We start from the raw sequence: 23,692 nt of genomic DNA, 5'->3' as shown, positions 1-23,692 counted from the left end.
TAAAATATATTGTAAATTCAAAATCATGGTATATAAAAATACGAACATCTCAAAACAATAAAATAAATAAAACCAAGAAACACGTTTAACCTAAATAATCTAGACATGCTCAACTTCAGTTCACATCCCTTCCTCCTAAACTTTTCTGTATATTATTTTAATTCGGGGTCAGATCCAGAAAGTTCTTACTCATGTGAAGACAAAGTACTCTTGTAAGGTTTTGCTTTCTCAGACATTGAGATAGCTGAAGGGCAGGTATAATATCTTCATGTTTGGAAAACGTAATATACATATATGGTGCAATAGAAGAAAGTAGTCATTTAAAATTCAGATCCATTTATCTTTCCCTTGTTGTTTACTGTGTTAGTTATTAGCTAATTGTTCATTAATTTAGCGTTCTCCCTTACAGCCCATTTTCTCCTACTTAACCTATATGGCATTAAAAATGACTCTGTCCATCTTTAGTAAGCTGTACTGAGGAAATTAAGACAAGTATATTCCTTTTCAGCTATCACTTCACCACATACATTGCTCTGATTCTCCTCATTCGTATCTTGTCCTTGGATTAGGTCCACCAAACCTTCCACAAAACACCCCAGCTGGACTTCCCCTCCACTACTCTAATGGCTTTCCTCTCCTTGCCTGCTTCCCAGCACTCTGATAGTTTCTTCACAAATCCCTGGCCTTCAAATGTGCTCCCAGCTGACCAACCTGCCCCTTCTGGGCATGCAAATAGGGTTACAGATTCAACCATAGTCATGAGCTATACCAGAAATATGAAGGGTCTCATCTCATGTCATGAAAATTGCAATAGAGTAAAATTATCAAGACCACTTGGCAGCTGCATGAAAGTGAAGCAATTGTCAGTATAACTGTTCCCACGGGCTAATATTCATTTTTCACATGCATAATTGATTCCAGATTTGTTGTCCCATATGTTAAACATTTTCTTTTCATTTGTTCCCCTTGCAGTTGGTTTACATTTACTCACATCAACAGCAAGAATATGGGCTTGAAATTTAAAATGCTACAAGAGTTATGTCTGAACCATCAAACCATGTTTGATTTTTCTTCAGAATACCTAATTAAAATGGTGTTTCATATTAGAGCAGATTATCCAACTGTTTAACTGTGTGCCTGAAACTAACTTAACTTTTTTTTATTATGATTATTTCATATCCATCCCTGATAACAGCTGAAGGTAAGTTTCAAATTCTGTTTGTTTTACCCAGTACTTCTGTCGCTTAGTGCTGCTTGAGTATTAGTTGCTGAGTCATCTATTTGACAAATTACACGTTACAAAAAATAAAATTATTTGAGCAGTATTCTGAGTGAATAATTCATAAATGGGTAAGAATTTTATGTTTTTTTTCAAGCAGAATATTCATAAATAATTGTTTTCATTGTTCACTCAGCTCCAGCTGTCTTTGGAAATTGTAATGAACCTATAACGGTAGACTCTAGGTGCCTAATACAAGCAAATAATAAGAATTGTTAGTTGCTTTCCATGGGCAGGATCATTCACCACCAGATAATTATATGGAGGTGACTCTTGGTCCACAGATTTCTCTCCTCTCACATGGAGGACCAGGGGTGTCAGTTGCCCATTCAGCACCAAGCCACCTCGTCCCCATGAAGGCTGCTCCATAAGTCTAGGATCCACATGGAAGAAGTGGAGGAGACTGACAAAGCAGAGGAGTGGGTAGAATCAGATGGGATGTACACCATTCCCCCTCCAGCCACAGAGTTTACTAGGACAAGATGAGATAATATGTCTTTTCTGTGAACAGTCCCACAGCCCCCATGAGAATCCCCCCAACACAGCTATACTGCCAGAGAACAGGTGTAGAAGCACTGGGCCTCCATGCAGATGGTCTTGGCCTCTTAGAGATCCCTGGGAATCTGGCAGGTTTTGGAGCAGGACCTGTGATGGATGGAAAACACATGCCCCACAGCCAAATTGGGGAGGAATGGCAAAAGAGGATCCTCAGAGACACCCTGCCCCCAACAAGTTTTACTATGGGAGGAGATGGTCTGGCCTCAGAAATGAATTGTTGACTTGGCTTCTTCCAGGGGTTAAAGAAAAGAGCAGAATTTGACCCAAGTACGGTGTCTGCATCTATGCTACATAGAATCATAGAAATGTAGGGCTGGAATGGACCTTGAAAGGTCATCTAGTCCATCCTCCTATGCTGAGGGAGGACCATGTGTACCTAGACCATCCTCGGCAGGTGTTAGTCCAATTTATTCTTAAAAAACTCCAATGATGGGGATTACAGCCTCCCTTGGTAACCTGTTCTAGTTCTTAATTCTCCTTTACTTCAAATGTTTTTCCTAACCCACTCCCCTCCTCCCCTGCACTTCTGGGGATAGGCCAGATTCATGTAAGATTTTTTGTTTAAATGTCCCATGTAAGTTTCAACTTTGCTAGATTAGTGTGGTTGTTTATCAATATTCATATCTACATTTGCTTCACCCCTACTCCTTAACTCTTAAGAGCTCCAATATTGTCGGAAAGCTCCCTTTGGATCTCATTAGTGCTGCTCTGCATGTTGGCCTGAGCAGATTTCTCAAAAGCTACACAAGACATTTCCTTTCTCCAAGAGTTGGGTTTGCTGTCTCTGGAATGCTCTCAGCTTGGGAAACAAGGGATGATGCAGTATGTGTTTTCTAAACATCTAGAAATCTATAGATAAATGCAGGATATATTTTATTTTTATCTTTCATTTATCTGTTCTAATGCTGTTTTGTTTTATTCACAGCAAGGGCTGTCCCAGGCACTCAATCATGTAAGTCATAATCTTGAGTTTCTGAATGAACTAGATTGGTCAAATGAGTCATTTCAGGCAACAAAAATGATCAGGCAAAGGGAAGTAAGTTTCTCTGTGTTTTCACCTATATTTTAACAAACTCTAGGAAAAGACTAGCAAATTCAACATAATAGGTTAAAATGCAACTAAAGATTGAACAGTCATATGTATAAACATCCTTATGATTTAGGGCTCGAATCTTACAGCTGTGAAGCATCACAGATCAGGCTTCCACAGCTTGCCAAAATATTCATTGGGAATCTCTGAGCCACATGTTGGAATCACTGGAAGAGAGTTCCTTTGGTGCTTCAAGTGGAGAGCATCAGATGATGAAGACAATGTAAATGAGTTTGTCTCTAGCCCGATGACACTTTGCCTGATTCAAGAGCAGCAGCAACTGTCACACTGCAGCTATAGCAAACTGTGTGTGTGTAGATAGTGTCCGATGTACTTGAGAAAGCCCTGACAATCATCTCCATTTGTTCTGTTTTTAGTCTTCTGCCTTCCTCTTCCAGCCTTAAGTACTGTCATAGTCTGTCCTCTTCCAGACAAGAAATATCAGAGGAAATAGCTTCACAACCTGTTTGTGATACCCAGTCATTCACAGAGAATAAACACAATTACTTCTAGTAGCTGCTGAACCAGTAAATTGGAAATTGGAATTGACACTCAAGCCTGGGTTTTGCACATGGCAGTGCAGAGCAGTACCATCAAACCATAACCATTATGTATTAGAACTAGAATAGAAATTAAGCTTGAACAAGTAATTTAAATTGTTAACATCCTACCTGTGTTGTAGATACAATGTGCAAATATCCCCTTTTGATTTTAGTTCTAACAATCTTTGTTCTTTGTTTCTATGCAGATCCAACACATTCTTATTTGTACTCTAGTCCTCAAATCCCCTCCCTATATACTAGTGGTGAGTTTGTTTTAAATAAAATAGGGAAAAGGTCTTCTCTGAAAAAAAGAGGAGAACCTTAAAAAGACCAAGTTGCAAAATTCTTCATAATCTTTTGTATAATTAATTTTCATAAAAACAAAATAAATAAGCAATTTTTGTTCCATAGGCTCACATTTTAATTTGCTCTATAATTTTCCTTATTCTTTTATAACATTCAGCCTTCACTGGTTTAATCTTTATCATGGTCTTTCTTTCTGCTCCTAAACCTCTTGACAATAACCCTTACTTTTCTCTTCTTTGTCTGAATGGTAATCACTCAACCTCCTACTTTCACCAGCATTTTTTCACGTCCCTCCTTGTTACTATTCCCAACAGAGCTTACTCGAGGCTAAGGGCTTACTTCTTGGTTTGCCACTTGGTGTAGCACTAGTATGTTAAATTTTAGTAGTTGGGTTATAGATTTTTTTTTCTTCACCTGTAGAATTTAGAAGTTTTATATTCAGAAGATCTTTCAATAGGGTCAATTCTATAAGTAAATTTTAAAAAAATTCCCAACTTGCTCTCTTCCAAGCAGCAAGCCAGAGTACTGGGGTATATTATATTGATTTTACATAGCTTTAACTCTTCCACAATTCCATGTCACATTGGAAAGATGGACAAAACCAGGATTCTTTGGATTTTGCTAAACATTGTGGGTTAGCTTTTAGTTTTGCAAAAAAATGGGTGTTATATTCAGCTTCTCTTTATCTAGCCCCCCTAAAACTCTCATCCCAGAAATTTATCTTTTTGGCATTTGCCTATTCGTGGAAACATTTTGTAGGAATCAAATGATTTCTTAACTATACACATTAAGCTCAGACTGTGTTCTTTGGTCTAATTCTAAAGCACTTTTTGCATTAGGATATCATATTTTCCTAACAAAGTTGCCTCCTATGTAGATGGCCTTGTTACTGGACACTCTTATCACAACACACACGCTTATCACAACAAAACTATTTTGCTAAAACTCACATGAGGATTTGTTATCTTTAGGTCCAGAAATCTCATTGGGTTCCAATTTCTCCTACCTCCACCCAGTAAAATATGTTGATACACCTCTACCCCGATATAATGCGATCCAATATAACAGAAATTCTGATATAATGCGGTAAAGCAGCGCTGCGGGGCGGGGCTGTGCACTCCAGTGGATCAAAGCAAGTTCGATATAACGCGGTTTCACCTATAAGGTTTTTTGGCTCCCGAGGACAGCGTTATATCAGGGTGGAGGTGTATTAGCTAGACCCATTGCTAAATGTAGCTACTCTTTCATTCTAATCTCACTGTTTCACTCTAATTTAAAAGTTGCTGTTCTAAAGAGGCAGTATAAATCAACTAAGAGGAGACATAATAATGTTTAATTAACTAGTTTTTGTTTGTACACAACTTTTGAACATCTGCAGCATTATATAAATGCTAGTGATTATTATTTACAGTTGACGGAGATCCACACTTCATTATATCAGTGCCACAAAAAGAAGATGCCATTTGTTTCAATATCAATGAAGAGACGGGTGCAGTGTTAAATTTAATAAATGACCCAGTTACAGGTGAGTTTTTCATTCTTTAAATACAGAAAATCAGGATATTTACTTCATATAGAGGGCTCTTCACCTTACATTTATAAGGCCCTTCTCTTCCTTGACACAATGTGAGCTTGTAACTTCCAGTGACATTAATGGGAGTTACACAGCTACAGCAAGGGAATATTCCTTCACTTAGTGTAAAAGGTAAAGTGCACTGTACCATTAGTGTGAATATATTTTCACTTTTAGTAGGAAAAGGAACTCTTGGCCATCCCCTCAGAGGAATTGTACAGGTATAATATGGCCCAGTGAATGGAAGTAGTGAGAATTCCAAATAAGTCATGTTTGCTATAACTTGCCTGGAATGCCTGGAAAAGGCTTAAAATGAGTGATAGAGAATAATGGCTCAGACTTTTCCTTTTCAACACTGAAGCCGCCAACCAATACAAGTAGAATCTTATTCCATATGCTCTGGTGGACGGCCACTTATTCTCAGTGAATTCCCATTCAGCAGAAGACTCCAGGCCAGATTCTCCATTGCATTATAGCTCTTACACGCTGCTCTGGACCACAATAAATAAGATCACAATTCTGATGTGATTCTGAACTGATTTATTTTCTCAGATTTAGTTTTTCCATGTCATTCCTTGACATATGCTGACCAGAATCTTTCTTTTTTTAATTTTAGGCATCAGAGTCAATGGGCAGCTTATTGGGGATAAGAGAGTGAGCAGTGATGCAAAGATCCAAAACACATATTTTGGAAAACTTGGGATTGAAAATAAGAAGCTGGAATTAAAACTAGAAGTAACTCCTGAGAAAATAACCCTCCAGAAGGGCAGAAAGAAGACAGTTTTCACCTGGCTTGATACAGTCACCCTGCGACAAGAAGGGTATCACAAATACCAGAATCATTCAAGAATTTTCAAATTTGTGAAAAAGCTATTGTTCACTAAAGAATAAACTGAGTGAAATTTTTCATCTGAAACTTTTTTGGTGGAAATCCAGATTCAACAACAGCATAGGTTTTGTGAAAGCCAGTTTTGCTGAATTGTTTCAGCCAACATTTTTTTTTTTTAAATTCAGGGGGAAAAATGAAAAACTTCATTTTGACATTTTTCTAAATGAAATGTTTCAAATTTTCAGTTCTAAACAACTTTTTGTTTCACAATTTCCTTTAATTTTATTAAAAAATCAACATTTTTAAATGGTCAAAATTGAAATGTTTCATTTAGAAAATGTCAAAATGAAACATTTCATTTGACCAGAAATAATTTTTTTTACTTTTTGAAAAATTTCACTTTCAGACTGATCCAAAACTTGTATTTTATTTTATTTTTTGGAATCATCAAAGAACTGAAAAACCTTTTATTTGCACAGCTCTACTAAAATTGAGGATACATTTTATGAACATGCAAAGGATAAGCTGAAAACTCTAATACCAGTTCAAATCCTGCTAGATTCTGCTCTCAGCTTCACTGTGTAAATCCAGAGTAACTATCATTAAATTTCTCTAGATTTACAATAATAAATGAGAGCAGAATTTTCCCCTTACGTAAAACAGGATTTAGCTTTGTACCCAATATTACAGTGACTAACAATCTTCAAGAGATAAATAACAAGGTGTGGCCTATTCTATATATAAATTGTCAGAGTTTTAAGTTTCACAAAAATTTTGCTCAAAGACAAAACAGATATATTGTAACAAACACATATTTTCAGAAATGGAAATCATGCCATTTATATGTAGAGGAATCAATGTCTCTTCGTGTGTGTGTGTGTGTGTGTGTGTGTGTGTGTGTGTGTGTGTGTGTGTGTGTGTGTGTGTGTGTGTGTGTGTGTGTAAAAATAAAACTAGTTAGGGCCTGATTCTCTACCTACTTTCTCAGTGTGGAGTTATTTATACCAGGCACCAGATCAGAATGGCAGCATTTTATATGCAGTTTGTACAGATATAAATGACTATCCAAGATACAAAATAGTTGAGGATCAGCTACTGTTTTTAAATTAGCTTCAATATTCACAGCCTTACCTCTTCAAATTTTCACTAGGTACTCTGAGTAAAATTCTTGTCTCAGAACAAAGGGAAGATCAACTTCAGTGTTCTGCTCTCCTCAGATGCACAGCTAGAACCTGTTAGAACTGTGCAGTAGAAAGAGCAGGATAGCAAAGACACAATCTGTCTTGTGCATTTAATATTTTTATTGTGGTAATGCCCAAAGAACTTAATCAAGATTGGAGCTTTATTTTTACTAGCATTGACAGAGAAGGTGGGTGAGGTAATATCTTTTATTGGACTGTTGGTGAGAGAGACACACTTTCGAGCCACACTGTGAGAGCTTGTCTTTCTCACCAAGAGAAGTTGATTCAATAAAAGATATTACCTCAGTCACCTTGTCTCTCTGATATCCTGGGACCGACATGATTACAACTACACTGCATATAACATTGATGACACAGTCTGGAGAGTTTACTGTCTCAGCTCAGACAGTTAAAGGGGAGAGAGTAGTGACACACAGCATTCTAGTGATGAAAGGCATAAATTTTATTAATAAACAAATACATAGGCATACTATATCCAATTGTGTCTCAACCTATCCATTATTAGGTGGCCAGTTCTAGTAGGTGTTTTAATACAAGTGATTTGCAAAGAGATTTGAAAGTGAGGGATTAGCATTCAGTCTCAATACTACACACACACACACACACACACACACACACACACACACACACACACACACACACACACACACACACACACACACACACACACACACACACACACACACACACACACACACACACACACACACCCCATGCTGAAATCTTTTCTTGTTTGTCAGACAGTTTTTCTTTCTCAAGTCCTTCATCATCTCTAGTAATTTTGTTGTTATTCACAATAATGACATCAAGAAACAAGATTTCTTAATTATGGCTTCTTTTTTCCCCAGTCTAACTGTCATAATCAACAGGAAAAAAAATCTAGTGCTTTCAATGGGAGATGGCGCATCATTTGTTATTGTTTTGCACCAAGTGTGGAAGAAGCATCCTCTACACCAGGACTTCCTAGGATTGTATACGCTGGATAGTCACAAGCTGTCTGAACGTACCCATGGCTTATTAGGTATGAAGTCACGTAAGGCATTGTGGGGTCCGACTCTTCAAAACTTTAACAACTATTTTTCTTATTTCTTTTCCCAGTGCTTAAACTGACCCACTTGCCCTCACTAGCCTCGCTGATCCACCTTAAGCTCTGCCCAATTCCCATCTACAGGCTTGTTTTCCTTATTGCACCAACTCTCTCAAACTCTTTGAAGAGTGGATGTTTCTTGTTTCAGTTTCATCATCATTTTACACCTAGAGACAGGCACTATTAAAATACCCATTACTCACTGTACAGCCAAAATCTGCCAACTCCCTGTGCATGCATCCAGACTAGGAAAAAAGGTTTTTTTTTTAACCTTGGAAATATCTTGACCTGCTAACACATGTTAAACTCAGAGACTGCCTTGTCTTCACCTGCGTTTTGTTTCAAGTTAGCTAACATGGTAAGAACACACCGTTTTTTTCCCCCATAGTGAAGACAAGGCCCTGATTTGATGTTCAACAGTCATTCTGGGAATAAAGTAAGTGAGGGGCACACATCATCAATTTGGCCAATTCAGTGTACCCTTTCTAAACATATGCACATCATGCATCATTTATGTCTATTTTAAGATGAGGTATGATATGGAGCTGTCATGTGGTGCCATTACCATAGAAACAGGAATTAAAAATGATACCATCAAAATGACATACACCTCTACCCTAATATAATGTGACCCGATATAACACGGGTTCGCATATAGCGCAGTAACCCTGGGGCTCCGGCAGCAGGGCTTGAGCGGTGCTTTAAAGGGCCTGGGGCTCCGGCTGCTGCGGGGAGCTCTGGGCCCTATAAATCACCGCTGGAGCTGTGGCAGCGAGGCTTGGCTGGCTATTTAAAGGGCCTGGGCTTCCTGCAGCAGCCAGAGCCCGGGACTTTTTAAATCACCACTGGAGCCCTGCCGCCGCTACCCTTAGGCTCCAGCGGCAGGGCTTGGGTGGCGATTTAAAGGGCCCAGGGCTCTCCGTGGCCGGAGCCCCGGGCTCTTTAAATCACTGCTGGAGCCCTGCTGCCGCTACCCCGATATAATGGGGTTTCACCTATAACACGATAGGGATTTTTGGCGCCCGAGGACTGCATTATATCAGGGTAGAAGTGTATTTGCATTTGTTTTTGTTAGCTTAATTACTCTGTTAGCTTAATGTATTATTTCAAAACAAAATTGGATTCCTTTGGGACCTCAAAACATCACAATGTAAAGGGTAAAAATATTTAATAATAAATATGTACAGGTATAATTGAATTGTAATATCACTGGTGACATTTCTAGTCATCATCATTACCTCCTGTGTAGCTGAAGCCCCGGCATGCGCCACAAGGCTGAAGCTCCGAACCCTGAGCCCTGGTGTCTCCCACAGGGCTGACACCCCAAAACCTGAGCCCTGGCGCCTCCCATGAGTTTGAAAATGTTTACCAGAGTTCTACTCCGGTGGGCTCCAAATTAATTTAAGCCTTGGCATAGAACAGTGGTAGACTTGCCTTGTCCATGTTGTGCATGGAATGAAATTGCAGAACCATAGTGGTTTTACTAATCTTGCCTGTAACTTGCTAGTGACATATCTTGCAGTTTCTATATCTGAGGGAAGTAGGGCTTTATATCTTTGGAGAGGAGAAGAGCCTTCTTGTTGTACATGTCATTGTCTGTCTCTTTAATGAGCTGATAAAATGCAGCATGATAAGGTGACTGAAATATTGCAGTGTAACTAGCTGGTTTTACTTTAAGATTTGTTTTACTCAAGCAGGAAGAAAGAAAGATTGGAGTGGTAAACTGTATCCTTAGCAATCAAGTCTTCCATACCTATTCTGTGCAACATGTTATCAGCTTCTCTTTGAAGTTCTGCTTTCCTGTTTGGTTGCTCTTTCACATTTCTATTTTATGAAGTTTCTTGTCTTTCTTGTTTGTTTTTGTCTCAAGCAAACTATGCAACAAACCCAGTGCTGGAGGATGAGCTTTCTCTGGTGGCTATAGAAGTACGTGACTATGATGCTCTCTGATCAGATTCAGAATCTCATTCAGTAGCAACCAATACAGTTAATCTCTCCTGGCTTCTGATGCCAGCATCCCAGAATTCTGTTCAGCACTGGTGGCTTTTGGCAGTTTTGCAGTTTTTTGATTTTCTTGACAAATAACACATTTTTCAAAGTTTGTGGAGAGCTGTTTTTCTTTGATGTAAGCTTTAAGGTCCATTTGTCCACAATGTCGTCTTATACTGTAACTTCCCCATAGAGATAAAATTCCCAAAGCAGCATTGTTAGCATTACTACCGCTAATACCCACCATTCATTTTGTACTAGTACACAGACGTGCTAAATTAGATCTATATTAGATCTAAATGTTAGTATCAAAACTGCCAGTTTTGTTTATTGAGCCCTTTGATTGAAGTCCAGTACGAAGCTGTGTATTGTCATCTCCAACACTAATACTGACCTGTGCATAAGTGTCATTGAATTAAAAAACTGAACTAAAACACTACAAAGACAAAAGCTTTATATTAGGAATTCATGTACAGTTATATCTACCCACTCTGCAGCACAAACTGTGGCATGCAATCTATTGATGCTGGAAAACAACCTTCAGAGTGAGGCTGATCTGTTCAGCAAATTTCAATTGAAAATATAGAAAACTATTATAATCACTTGTGAGATACTTTGACAATTAATAATATGTGATGTGAAAACATTTCATATTAGTATATTGCAAAATGCTGATATCTGCCATTTTTGCCACATGCTAAACAGCTTAAAAATATTTGCCCATGCAAAACCATTAAATATCTTGAAATACATTGTTTTGTGGTAGCTTTGACCAATAAATACCACAATAAGGTGCTGAAATTAACATAAACAGTAAAAACTGTAGTAGTAGTCATGTTGCAGTGTTATTGGAACTGTGAAAAAAATGACAAACTCTCATTTTGGACACCATTGTTTACCTCACTTACAGGCTTACGGCACCACTTTACAGCTCCACATTGTACCTCATCGTACATAAATAAAATAAGCTTTCAAACGGTATATGATGTGGGTGTGTGTAGGGTGGGTACATTAAACTCCAAAAATATGTCTCTTTTTGGAGAATTGCTGCATACTTAAAGGCACAGCACCACTGAAACATATCTTCTGCCAGTGTAATACCTTTACTGGGATGCATTATCTGTTGGAAGTACTACTATGTGTTCAAGAATTTTGTAAACTCCTGACAATTTTCCCTTTCAGGTTTAGGTTGAGGGTAACAAGCTTGTATTCCTAACAAGTCAGTGAGTTTGCTGATGGTGGAAGAATAATGAACTATTACAGATGTACCCTCACCTTTTTTTAGCACCTCTATTTGGAATCTGAAAAAAAAGTAATCAATGGTGATGTAAATTACATGTTGGTAAGCCAGTGTGTTAGGTGGTGTAATTTATGGGCCAATGGTGCCCTATAGCAAGAAAATGCTAACAGTAAGAGGTCAGATAAGGTAGGGCAGCGTTTTTCAAAGTTCGGGTCGTGACCCAGTACTGAGTCGTGGCACATCAGGCACTTGGTCGCTCTGGTCAGCACCGCCGACCAGTACATTAAAAGTCCCATCAGCAGTGCTGCCCAGCTAAGGCAGGCTAGTGCCTACCTGTTCCAACACCGCGTTGCACCCCGGAAGCGGCCAGCAGCAGATTCAACACTGCTGCCTCCACCCTGAGCCGCACTCCCATTGGCCGGGAACTGGGGGGAGGGGAGAAGCGGTGTCTGCTGCTGAGAGTCGTGCAAAGCTGCTTGCGCGCCTCTGCCTAGAAGCTGGACCTGGTGCTGGCTGCTTCCAGGGCACAGCGTAGTCTGCGGTGCCAGGACAGGCCGGAAGCCTGCCTCTGCACCTCGGCTGCGCTGCTGACCGGGAGCTGCTGGAGGTAAGTCCGCACCAGAACCCCACACTCCAATCCCCTGTCCCAGCCCTGAGCCCCATGGGTCATGGGCATCAACAATTTTCTTCAACTGGGTCCCCAGAAAAACAGTTTGAAAACCATTGAGGTAGGGCATTATTCGCTGTTCTTGCTCCCATCCCGTTGGTATTTTAAGTTACAGCATCCTACAGGCACACTGACATAGCCTGGTTTATATCAGCTCACTGGCATGTATCTCATAATATCATTTATATCACCCCTGAGTTTGGCCTTGTATTTTATTAAATAAACTACAATTATGTCCATTATCTAACATTTGTGAAAACACGCCAGTTATTCTGCACCAGCCATATAACAGTTTTACACAAACAGTGCAACACAATGCAGAAGCAGCAGCAGAAAATTCTGCCAGAAGTGTGCACAGCAATTGGAATTCAGAAATTCTACCAAACAGTTTTCTGAGCTCAATCATTTTCAAGGTTACAATGGCTGCTTTCCCAATACATGTATTTATTGTCGAATAAAAGCAGTAGGTGCTTGGATGAGACGCCCAACCAATGCAACTGAACAGACATGACAGAAAACAAGGTGACCATGAAGAATTTATGAAGAGAGATTAAAAGAGATAAATTTTACCGTGTATGCTTGAGTTAGGACACAATTTTTGGAGAAATGGGGCTGAAATAAAATCTCTAATCTAAGCAGCCCTAAACTAATTTAGATGAATCCAATAATTTAAAGATAATTATTGGCAACTCAGTTTTCAATTGTGAGGATCTACAGCTGTTCAAACAAAATGGTCTTATGCAAATCAAATCTTCAAAAAGATGTTTCATGTACAACTAGACAGCACTCTGTCTAACCCATCCATTTTTGCATAGTACTCATCATATTTCATGAAGCTGTATGCCCAAATTGGCTTCCTTTAACACAAGTCACAGAAAATTTAGACACGGATGGAAGATAGTGTAGAAGAGTAAAGGATTATTAATTATTATTAAATAAATATTATACATCATACAAAACAAATACTTAAATTCGCCTGAAAGTTAGTTCGTATTTGCTTATGCAAAATCAGTGTATCCACAAATTGTGTGGATGCATATTTGACATTCTGCTGAAATTTTGGCCCTGTACACCTAGAACCTTAGGAGACCCTGAAAAATCAATGTAGGAGCGTAAATGACTTTTTTAATGCACATCACAGGCATGAAATGTTAACAGTTGATATTGTTTCTCATTTTTAGGGCAATTTTTTCACCCCATTGACTTTAATATACTTGAAATCCATCCTGGGTCTGATCCCAAGAAACCAGATGCTACACTCGTGATCAAAAACAATAAACTGACAGTAACTAGGTAAATAATAATCAAGTCCTTTGAAAATATTACTTTATCTACTTGTAGCTTGTGCATTGATATTTACATAGTTATACGTTTTCTATTTCAGGGGCTGGCAGAAAGATTACAGAAAAGATCCCAAGCATGGCATTGATATCCCTTGCTGGTTTGTTCATAACAATGGAGCAGGGCTGATTGATGGAGTTCACACAGACTATATTGTTTCCAATATATTTGACACAACTGTAAATTAATCCTCAGATGTGTGTTTAGAGACCATTTTTCTGAATGAGTTATGCTTTCTAATAATCAGCTATTAAATTATAGTAAGCTTACCTATCTATCCTGATCTCATAGAGCTGAGAAGGACCTTGAAAAGTCATTGAGTCCAGTCCCCTGCCTTCACCAGCAGGACCAAGTACTGGCCTTCACAGATTTGTGCCCCAGATCCCTAAATGGTCCCCTTAACGATTGAACTCACAACCCTGAATTTAGCAAGCCAATGCTCAAACCACTGAGCTATCCCTCCCCAGAATTGGTGTGTTGGTTGGCAATACTGTCATGTAACCAATTCTAGTGAATAAGGCTAGTTTGTGTGTGATTAGTTCTTAAATGCAAAGTAGCTGTTGTGTTTGCCTAAACAGGCATCATGCAACCAATATCTACAAAATCATTCTATTTCATCACATAAACCAAATATAGACTTTTTTGTATTAAATTCATTTACAAGCTTTATAATTCCTCTCTGTAAATGGAGGAAAAACATTTAATTCAAGTACTTGAGTCTCAAAATAAATAAAAGCTTCAAAACTTGCTGTCTTATTCAGTCATTCCAACTGCCATCCAACAAGGCATAGATTCCAGAATGTCAGGTAAATGTTGTAATGAATTATCTGCAGCATAACAGAGCATCTGACACTTCTGGTCAGATAGACCAGACCTTATTTTCAAGAGATTTCGTAAATCCATAACTTTGTAGAACTATTTGTGTACTTGATTGTATTGTGCGCTGTGCTGGTGTACTACCACGTTCCTGGGCAGGGTCGTTGGCAACAAGGGTTCAACATGGGACCTCTGGATTTTAAAGCATGAATCACTATTACCTGAACTGAAAAATTCAGTTCCGATAGCTAATCTGTATCAGACTCATCAACCTCTGAATGTGACCCAGCCACCACTAGAGCGGGGAAAAAATAGGCCTACATTTTAATTCATAGCAAAATGCAACAATAAAGTAGTTTTGTCATGTGCTGTAAATATTTTGCACATTCTGTTAAAATGAACACTTCCCAAAAGAGTAGGAGTAGGAAGATGAACCCCAGAGCATGAGAATCCGTAAGAAATATCTATCCTGTTTTCATGCTAATCTTGGTAATGAAAAATGGGAGGTTCAGAAGTAAAGGAGAAACATACTACTACACTGGGCACACAGTCTCTCTATTTGCCAATTTTTTGACTTTGATAAATAAGGTTACAACAGTATATGTAGTGTTCTAGGTATTTCTGATAGCAAAATAAGGAATATTGCAAATGATAAGAAAACCTTGTTTTAATTACCCACCAGTAAAATAAAATCGGCAAGTTTTTAGGGGTGACCACTATAAGGAAACAGAATCATCACAAAAGTAAATTTTGTCCACAACATATCTTTGAGTCTTAAAAAAATTAACAAAAAAATAAATTTCATCAAACTATACAGTTTTGTCAATACTGAACCATTTTGTGGAGAAGTGTCTGTTTTGCTGGTGGTTCTGTCAAGAAGGTTTTTGAGGTCCCAGCCTCTCCGGTCACGGCTGACCAGAGAGGGAGAGAGAGAAATAACAAAGCTGAGCTTTTTGACACAGCTGTTTTGACACAATTCTATTTTGCAAGAACATTCAAAAGATTTTGGTTGTGGAATGAAAACAAATTGTGAGAGCTCAAAAATTGTCACAAAACAGAATTGTCATTGTTCGCCAGACATCTCTAGTTGTGGATGCTTAGACACAACAGAGTTGTTATAAGGTTCCTATGGCAGGTTCATCTCACTTTTCTGTTTCTCAACTCAGTATTTTACTTTTAATTTTGCAGTTCATCCCCTTTTTGATGCATGTGTAGATGCCATTAAAGTTAACAGAAATTAAGTGCATGGGTCAGAGGAAAAGTAAACTCTCTTTGTGTATACAATTATTTTTAAAGACATGTTAAAAAACTATTTTATTGAAAAGATTATACAGGTTTACAGTTAATGTCCACAAACAGATGTGTATGTTTATCCCACTCATACTTGCTAACAGAGTAGCATGTAAACTTAATTATAGCATATCTACAATTCCAAAAGTTAATATTTAATTTTTACTCCAGAGCATTGGCTTGGCAGTGCCACTATAATTAAAGTTGCATCACCACTTCTATTTGAAGGTCAACTTTCTAAGTCCTCTAAACGCGACATGCTTAGCTGGAGTCCTTTGAAGTTTGGTGTGCCTCAGGAGGGTGCAGGGTAGGGTTCGTGACCCAAATTTGTGGAGCTATAAAGCACTGGAAAAAACAGCAATTTTTCAAAGAGTTTCTGGGATTTTTATTTTATTTTATTTTGCAGAGCTAGAAATCAAATTGTTGATGTGATGTGAGTCAAAACAGTCTGAGTCTTTCAAGTTTTATCTAAGGTAATGGATGGCAACCACTAAATCTTTGGGGGAGACAAATAGAGAACAGCATGCATGCACCAATAAGAAAAAAGAAAAGGCCTTTATTAGTTTTAGATGGGATCCTGTGGGAGAGAGTGAATGGGTGTAAAAGGAGGTGAAAAGAGTACATTTAAGCAACTGCGGGGTTGGCAGTGTACGGGTATTTGTGTTAACAGGGTGTATGGGGGCATTGCTTAAAGAGAACAGAGTTAAGGTTGCATAGGCAACATTAATGTAGTTTTTTGCCATTGAATTTCCATTCTTTTTTTTAATAGATAAGAGTCAAATTTTAATCAGATCAGCTATAAAGGCTGATAAAGATAAATGGAAAGCAGCTGAAAAATCACACTAAACCATATATTAGTCTAAATTAAGTCAAGGGTAAATTTCCCTTCTCTAGTTAGACTGAAGGAGAAGAGGTAACTTTTAGGAACATGTAGGGAGGAAGAAGGGGGTCTGCCACACAACCCAAAGTTTTTGCCTCTAACAATTCTAGCCAGTGAAAAAAATAGAAGGAGCAGCACAGATGAACAACCCCACCCCTCCCTTCTATTTTTCTGCCTGCCACCCTTTGTGTTAAAACTTGCACTCTGTAAATCAGGCATGAAGACTACAGTGAACCAATGCAGTTACACACCACTGTAAAACCAGGACAAGAGCAGAATCAGATCCCCCCATATCTAAACTATGCTCCCCTGCTGCTATGTGAGGGATGGGGGGACATGTTTTCTGAGGGCTACTGGCAGCCTAACCTGCAGGAAGGAAGAAACTACCACAGCAGCATTTTCTCTCCCCTGCAGGCAGTGCTGCATGGACACTGCACAGCACTGCCCCCGGTATCTCTTATCTCTCCCATCCCAAACCCACTTACTTCACCCACTATAATGGCAGCAGGAAGACAGCAAGTGAGGGAGAAAGGGGAGAGGGTTGTGTGTGTGTGGCGTGTCAGGGAATGGTGAGTGAAGGGGAGAGGGGAAAGGTGAGGACAAATGCATGCAAGGTGAGAGTGGGGAGGGGTGTTTCCAGGCCACATTGAGTGCATATGAGGTGTGGGGGGGAGGGGAGGCAGGTAAGGGAGAACACATTAGGGCTTGAGAGGTGAAAGAGTTAGGGAGGAAGCAGGTGAGGGTGAGTGCATGCAAGGGCCTTGGGAGAGAGGAAGAGGTTATGCCTGGTGAAAGAGGCTTGCGGGGGGAGAAACCAGTGAGGGCATGCCAGGCAAAGAGAATGGGTGAGGGTACAGGCATGTGAGACGAGGGGGTTGGGGACAACTGGGCAATGGCATGGGCATGTGACATGAGGGGGGAATGTGGGCATGTGAGGTCAGGGGAGGGAAAAGCTTGGTCAGGGTGGAGGAGTGTGGTGAGGTAAGGGGGGCTGGAGAGTGGAGCACAGGGTGAGGGCATGGGCATGTGAGATGAGGGCGTTGGTGGGAACAGAGCAAAGATGCAGGTGTGCAAGGTGAGGTGGGAACCAGGAGGCAAGGGTGAGTGTATTGGCGAGGGGGGAACTGGGCATAGGGAAGAGGGCTTGGGGGGGAAAACCACATGAGTGTGAGAGAGCAGGGATGACTAGTGTGTGGCTATGGGGCGACTAAGTGGTTAGTGCATGTATGTGCATGTGAGGGAGATGGTGACTGAGGGGTGTGGGTGCGGGGGCTCAGTGATAGGGATCCCAGTGAGGGTAAGTGCATGTGAGGTGAGAGGGGGGTCAGAACTGGGTTAGAAATAAGGTGTAAATTGTTAACAGTGAGGGTTATAAATAGTAAAAATAATGGAAACACTTTTAAAGATTGAAATAGATAGAAATCTGGGTCTGAGGGCACACAAGGACTGTAACAAAAACTGAAGGAAAAAAGATGAAAATCGAGTTATAGAAGAATAAAATGGAGGACAAGAAAAGAAATGGGAAAGAATGAAGTCAGCCATGGAAACAAGAAAGATTATTTTATATTAAATTTGCTTGATTCAGAATTTTGATTCTACAAGTAAATGGTTATTAGGCTGAGGAAAAAAACTAACATTTTCTCTCAGGTGTTGTACTGGAAGGGTTGAGAGTGTCCAAATGCACCCACCCACTCAGCCTGAGCAATTATGGGGCACAAGGCAATGTGAGACCCAACCATATCTTCAGTTTCCTGTTTAATCTGTGGGGATGAATCAGCCTCCTAGAGGTAAGTGGCAAAATGCATGTGTCATCAGCTCATTGTGGCTCAGTTGTCAGGTGTGAGCATATCCTCAGCACCTCTCAGCTGTCTCTGACTAACCTGGAGCAGCCTGACAACCCCTTCTCAGGAAAATGTTGTAATTACAGATTCATTCTCTGGTCTATGAGACGTAGGAAAGAACTATCTCTGCAGGGGACTGCTGAACATGACTATGCCCACCTCACAATGACCTTGAGATAGAGAATTGTTGAGCAGTTTCCCCATAACTGTTCTTCATTATTACTCCCAAATCTGAACCTGTTAATCATATAGCATGTCTTCTCTTGTCCACTATCGCACTGTTTTATTCTTTATTTTGTTTACCTCCAGTTTCATTTACATACATTTTCAATACATCTTATAACCAAATATACTATAAATCCTTTAAAATTACATAAAAAGCAAACTCCAAGTTCCCAATTATTAAGTATAATTACAATATTTCAGAGGTAAAATTATTTTTGACATATATATATATATATATTAGCAAGCAAAGCTGAAAGAAAATCATAAGATTATTATATGTAAGTGAAATTAAGTCAGAAGTGTCTGAAACATCATCATTTTACTGTTTCCTTTTCCCCAAGTGTTTTTCTTTAGGGAGTTATATGTAATGACCAGCAGGAAATAATACCAGTGGCTGACTCTTGCCTGTAATCTTTCTTGTTTTTTCTGAAACAAAAAGCAAAACAACTCATGAAGAAAACATTCAAACTTTAGGCCACCGTACTCCAATCCAATCTGGGTGGGTTGAACCTTATGCCTGCAAAGACTGCTTTTGCAGTCACTGGGGCTGTGTACAGGTACACCCACACCAACCTGATGATAGTACTGAGACCTTATTTTAGATAGCATCTTTCATACGAATGGTATCTCAAAATGCTTGAAAGTTTGTATAAAATAAGCAGACCAATTTTGAATTGGATTCTTGAAGCAAGTAGAATGCCAGTGATGAAATGAGGATGGGAGGAGAAATGGAGGGTTTTTTAAATGCATTTATTTGCTAACAAAACTAACAAAAAATGCACCTATTTAATGCTCTGAGACATATGCCCATTCATTATACATCTACAAACAACCAATATCCAACAAGTTGAAACCCCTCCCAAACTAGGAAACAAATGAGGCTTGTGAGATCAACAAACCCAAGCTGTCACAAACCATTGGACGACTTACTCTAATGATTCAGTTGACATTGTTTAAGACAACTATTACTGCAACCAAACACTTTTTAAATTGTTGAATTTGTTCTAATCTCCAGCATGTTTGCCACTGATAGGTAGTTTTAACCCACTAAATCCTTGAGGTGTCTCTGATTGAATACAGAATATTAAAACAAATTAAATTGCATAAATAAAGTATTCACTCACGAAAGCTCATGCTCCAATACGTCTGTTAGTCTATAAGGTGCCACAGGACTCTTTGCTGCTTTTACAGATCCAGACTAACACGGCTACCCCTCTGATACATAAATAAAGCATATACTCCTCCCTCTCCCACACACCACTGGTCCATTTTACCTGGTAACTCTATGCTTTTGTCCATGAACACTGAGGACTCTTTCATCCTCTCCCTGACTTGCTCCAGGGTTACTTTCCAAATGTGTATCAAAGTAAAATTGACCTTAGAAACACAAAACCAAAAATATTTCAAAATCACATTTATCAGAAAACGTTTAAAAATATATATTTTAGTTCATTGAATCAGAACAGCTGGTATGGCTTCAGGGTAAGTAGTTGTTCAATCTGCCTGAGAAAATACTAGCTGCTCCATGTAATTCAACTGTAGTAGTCATACAAACCAACAATAAAAAGCATATGATGGAAGTTTTCTGAATACTCTAAAGCAGCTCTCTTGTTTCAGAAGTCATTCTCTTTGATCCTAGATACTTATCTAGGATTCTTACGATTCCAGGACCAAATGCTGCAAACAGATTCAGAGATGTGAACCCTTACACTCACACAGTATCCCATTGACTCCTACATATACATTTATTTGTCTCTAGCTTTGGGATATACCACGTCTTTCTGTCTGAAAAAGATTTTTGGTCAATATATTTTAAGGAAAGGTGCTTTTTTTCTCCTTTAGATTTACACCAGGTTGAGATGTTTGGGTATTTTCTGTGGTGGAGAAAAGGAAAACACATGAAGTACTCCATATTTATTTTGTGACTTTTATAATCAAGAGCCTGGGTAGGCGATTAATTCATTATTTTATATCAAAAGTACTTGCTGTACACACAGTATATTATCTCACTGTAGATTTAGGAGTTAGGCTTTTGCTGTTCAGAAAGTCTGGCTTTTCTGAAGTTGGCCACAAAAGTGTTATATAAGCCCATCCCTGAATGTACCATTTCTTAAAGGAAATATAGCACTATTGCATGGTCTGAGGACAAGACTCTGTTCCAGAGGGCTCCAAAACATCATGGAACCAAGTCTGGATTGCTTCATTACAGAAGCATGATATTGGGTGATTAAATTAGGTTACTGGACCAAATCCAGAGCTCCTTCCTCAGGCAAACGCCCCTGGACTTCAGCTAACTCAGGTTGATTACTCATTGATTTTAATGAGACTTGCCAAAGCACAAACCTAGTAAGATCTGAGTAAGGAGCTCAAGAGTTTGCTCAAGGAAATCAAAGTTAAGGACTCAGAAATATCTAATTGATAGGCACATTTTAGATGGAATTGACGATTAATCAGAAAATGAGTAAGTACGTGTAGAAGTATAAATAAATTTTCCACTTGCCTGTGGAAAAGTTTCCTTTTCACCATCTGAATATCTACCAGATAAACATACCTTTTCGAACACCAGACATCTGGGCGCAAGGACTTTAATAACCCCACATGGGTGCTACCCAAGCACTGAAAGAAGGCTGGAGCACTATATAAACTACTTAGAGATGGCAGATCACTTGTGATGCCTCTTGGCTCCACCTGTACTTAAACCACCAATTAAAAATATAGTATTAGAATGTGTAGTAACTGAGGTGAAAAGTGTTGGATTTTTTAATGCTAAGAGCTAAAGCATTTTGCATTTGTGCTCAGCAATGGGAAACATTAAAGAAGAACAACATACTGATAGAGTAGGACTTTGCATTTCAGCATTGCTGGATTATTTGTACACACCATTATGATTATTTGTAGGCTATCTATAGGCTTTTCTGTGGTGCTCATCACTCTTGTAACTGAGCACCTCACAGACATTAATACATTTATTCTCGAGGTCACTGTGACATAAAGATGTATTATTATCCCCATTTTACTAGTCAGGGACTAAGGCACAAAGCCTAAATATTTTCTATGGGAAATCAATAAAATTATTCCTGGAATAAAATACAGATCAACATCAGTAAGAAGAGCAGAATTTAGTCCAGAGAAATTTAATGACTTGCCCAAATTGGCTGAATTGGGAACAGAACTCAGATCTCCTGAGTTCTATTTCAATAATTTAAGTGCAATACTATCCTTCCTTTTCTAGGCCATACTACACTACTTGGATGATACATACCAAGAAGTCCACTGGCTTTGTCAGAAAAATGGTCAGTGTCCATGAAATATAATCCAAGGAAACGATTTGGAGACTTTATAAAAGTAATTTTTATTGTGATGTTGTCAGATGCTGACATTGTAAGACTTCTTTCCTTTTCAACTGCAATCTTCAGCCTAGGAAAAAAAGCAATCCTGTTTTTTCTCAGAAGAATGTTAAGATACTGATGTAATGCTTGAGTATTTGGTGGCGGTATTATTATTTGCATTACTGTTGTGCCTAGGAGGCCTAGTCATGAACCAGGACCTGATTTATTGTATATATGCTGCTGACCTTTGTAATCAGGGTTTTTTATGCACTAAACTTGAACTGAGGTCACAATTTCTATTCAGCAAAATGTACAGTAATTTGCCTCCTCCCACACATGCCCTAAAATACACATCAGCTAATATAGTTTACAGAAAAAATGTTAAATTAGCAGGATTTTTTGCTAGTGAAAGTGCCTTTTTGTTCATGGCAAAAAAATGCTTGGAGAAGAGGGAAAATGTGCTTTTTCATTATTTTAATAATGGGAAAAGGTATAATATACAAAATATTGTAATTAGCATTAATAATGGATGAAAATTTAGAGATTCAGATACTTGTCAAAACTCTCTTGGGTATTTTACAAGAATAGTCTTCCATATGATATTCAGGACCTGACTTTCTCGCTGTAGTTTATTACTTCTGATTCTTACCCTACATGGATTTGGAAAATATAGATGTCCATCATTATTATTCTCTTTTTAAAAAGCCACATGAACTCAAGAAGCTTCTATCAGATCTTAACAGAGGTGAGCCTGAACCAAACAGTCATAATCTGAAGACACCCAAAATTGAGCGGATTTAAATCCAGATTTTTACTTATAGCTGGCCCCTTGCTACAGTGATCCAAATGAAATCCCTAAATCCCAATACCTCTAAGGATTATAAAAATTCAGATCTTGGTCTAAATGTTGAGATACCTAGCACTTCATTAAAGGGTCCATCCTGTGTGTGTGACATAAATCCAGCACACTTGCAGGCCTTGTCTAGATAGACTACAAGGAAATTTTGAGCAGCTCACTTTGCAACTTTTTCTCTTGTCCACAACTGGTCTTTGAGATGTATATTAGTTAACCAAAGGAACCAAGAGAATTGGATGTCTAGAGTCTCCTTTTGAACAGGGCTGCTCAGAGGATTCAGGGGGCCTGGGGCGAAGCAATTTCGGGGGGCCCTTCCATAAAAAAAAGTTGCAATACTATAGAATTCTATATTCTCGTGGGGGTCCCTGTGGGGCCCGGGGCAAATTGCCCCACTCGCCCCCCCCCCTTTGGGCGGCCCTGCTTTTGAATTCATATTTTTGTGTGTTGGTAAGGTATGCTAACTAAATCAGTTAGCCAATCCAATAATAAAATTTAAAACACAGTTCTCAAACAGCAGAAATGTATTAAAATTACAGATACTTGTACAAAACTATCTGCGCCATTCACTCATACTGTCAAAGGCCTAAACATAAATTTTTAGGAATAAGATATGTTAAATTTTAGGAACGAGAAAATCTCAGCTTTTTTAAAAACAACTTATTTATGAAAGTGCAATATACTTTAATAATTGTACTTTATATGTGATCTCTGATCGGGTCGGGTGAAGCACACAGTACATTTGGTATCAATCA

The 23,692-nt window shown here is 38.8% G+C and overlaps 2 protein-coding genes across 13 annotated transcripts in view; one reads left to right on the top strand and one right to left on the bottom strand.

Moving 5' to 3' along the window:
• Positions 1 to 14,450, top strand: part of LOC123374233 (inter-alpha-trypsin inhibitor heavy chain H3-like) — a 42,992-nt gene extending 28,542 nt beyond the window's left edge. Inside the window, exons 15-22 of the mRNA XM_045023954.1 lie at positions 1,196 to 1,201; positions 2,763 to 2,789; positions 3,676 to 3,732; positions 5,187 to 5,300; positions 5,965 to 6,169; positions 8,228 to 8,400; positions 13,544 to 13,655; positions 13,747 to 14,450. Coding sequence (XP_044879889.1) covers positions 1,196 to 1,201; positions 2,763 to 2,789; positions 3,676 to 3,732; positions 5,187 to 5,300; positions 5,965 to 6,169; positions 8,228 to 8,400; positions 13,544 to 13,655; positions 13,747 to 13,891 — 839 coding nt within the window. The 3' untranslated portion in view covers positions 13,892 to 14,450. The remainder of the gene's footprint in view (positions 1 to 1,195; positions 1,202 to 2,762; positions 2,790 to 3,675; positions 3,733 to 5,186; positions 5,301 to 5,964; positions 6,170 to 8,227; positions 8,401 to 13,543; positions 13,656 to 13,746) is intronic.
• Positions 14,451 to 15,818: 1,368 nt separating this feature from the next.
• LOC123374234 (inter-alpha-trypsin inhibitor heavy chain H4-like) overlaps positions 15,819 to 23,692 on the bottom strand; it is a 43,873-nt gene continuing 35,999 nt past the window's right edge. For all 12 annotated transcript variants that reach the window (XM_045023955.1, XM_045023958.1, XM_045023959.1 and 9 more), the window contains 3 exons: positions 22,018 to 22,172; positions 20,030 to 20,132; positions 15,819 to 19,181 (listed from right to left, as the gene is read on the bottom strand). In XM_045023955.1, coding sequence (XP_044879890.1) covers positions 19,106 to 19,181; positions 20,030 to 20,132; positions 22,018 to 22,172 — 334 coding nt within the window. In that variant the 3' untranslated portion in view covers positions 15,819 to 19,105. The remainder of the gene's footprint in view (positions 19,182 to 20,029; positions 20,133 to 22,017; positions 22,173 to 23,692) is intronic.

The sequence above is a fragment of the Mauremys mutica genome, chromosome 7 (genome assembly GCF_020497125.1).
Source record: "Mauremys mutica isolate MM-2020 ecotype Southern chromosome 7, ASM2049712v1, whole genome shotgun sequence".
In the NCBI taxonomy this organism is placed as follows: domain Eukaryota; kingdom Metazoa; phylum Chordata; order Testudines; family Geoemydidae; genus Mauremys; species Mauremys mutica.
Note: the sequence above shows the minus strand (reverse complement) of the source record. Positions and strands in the feature narration are given on the sequence as shown.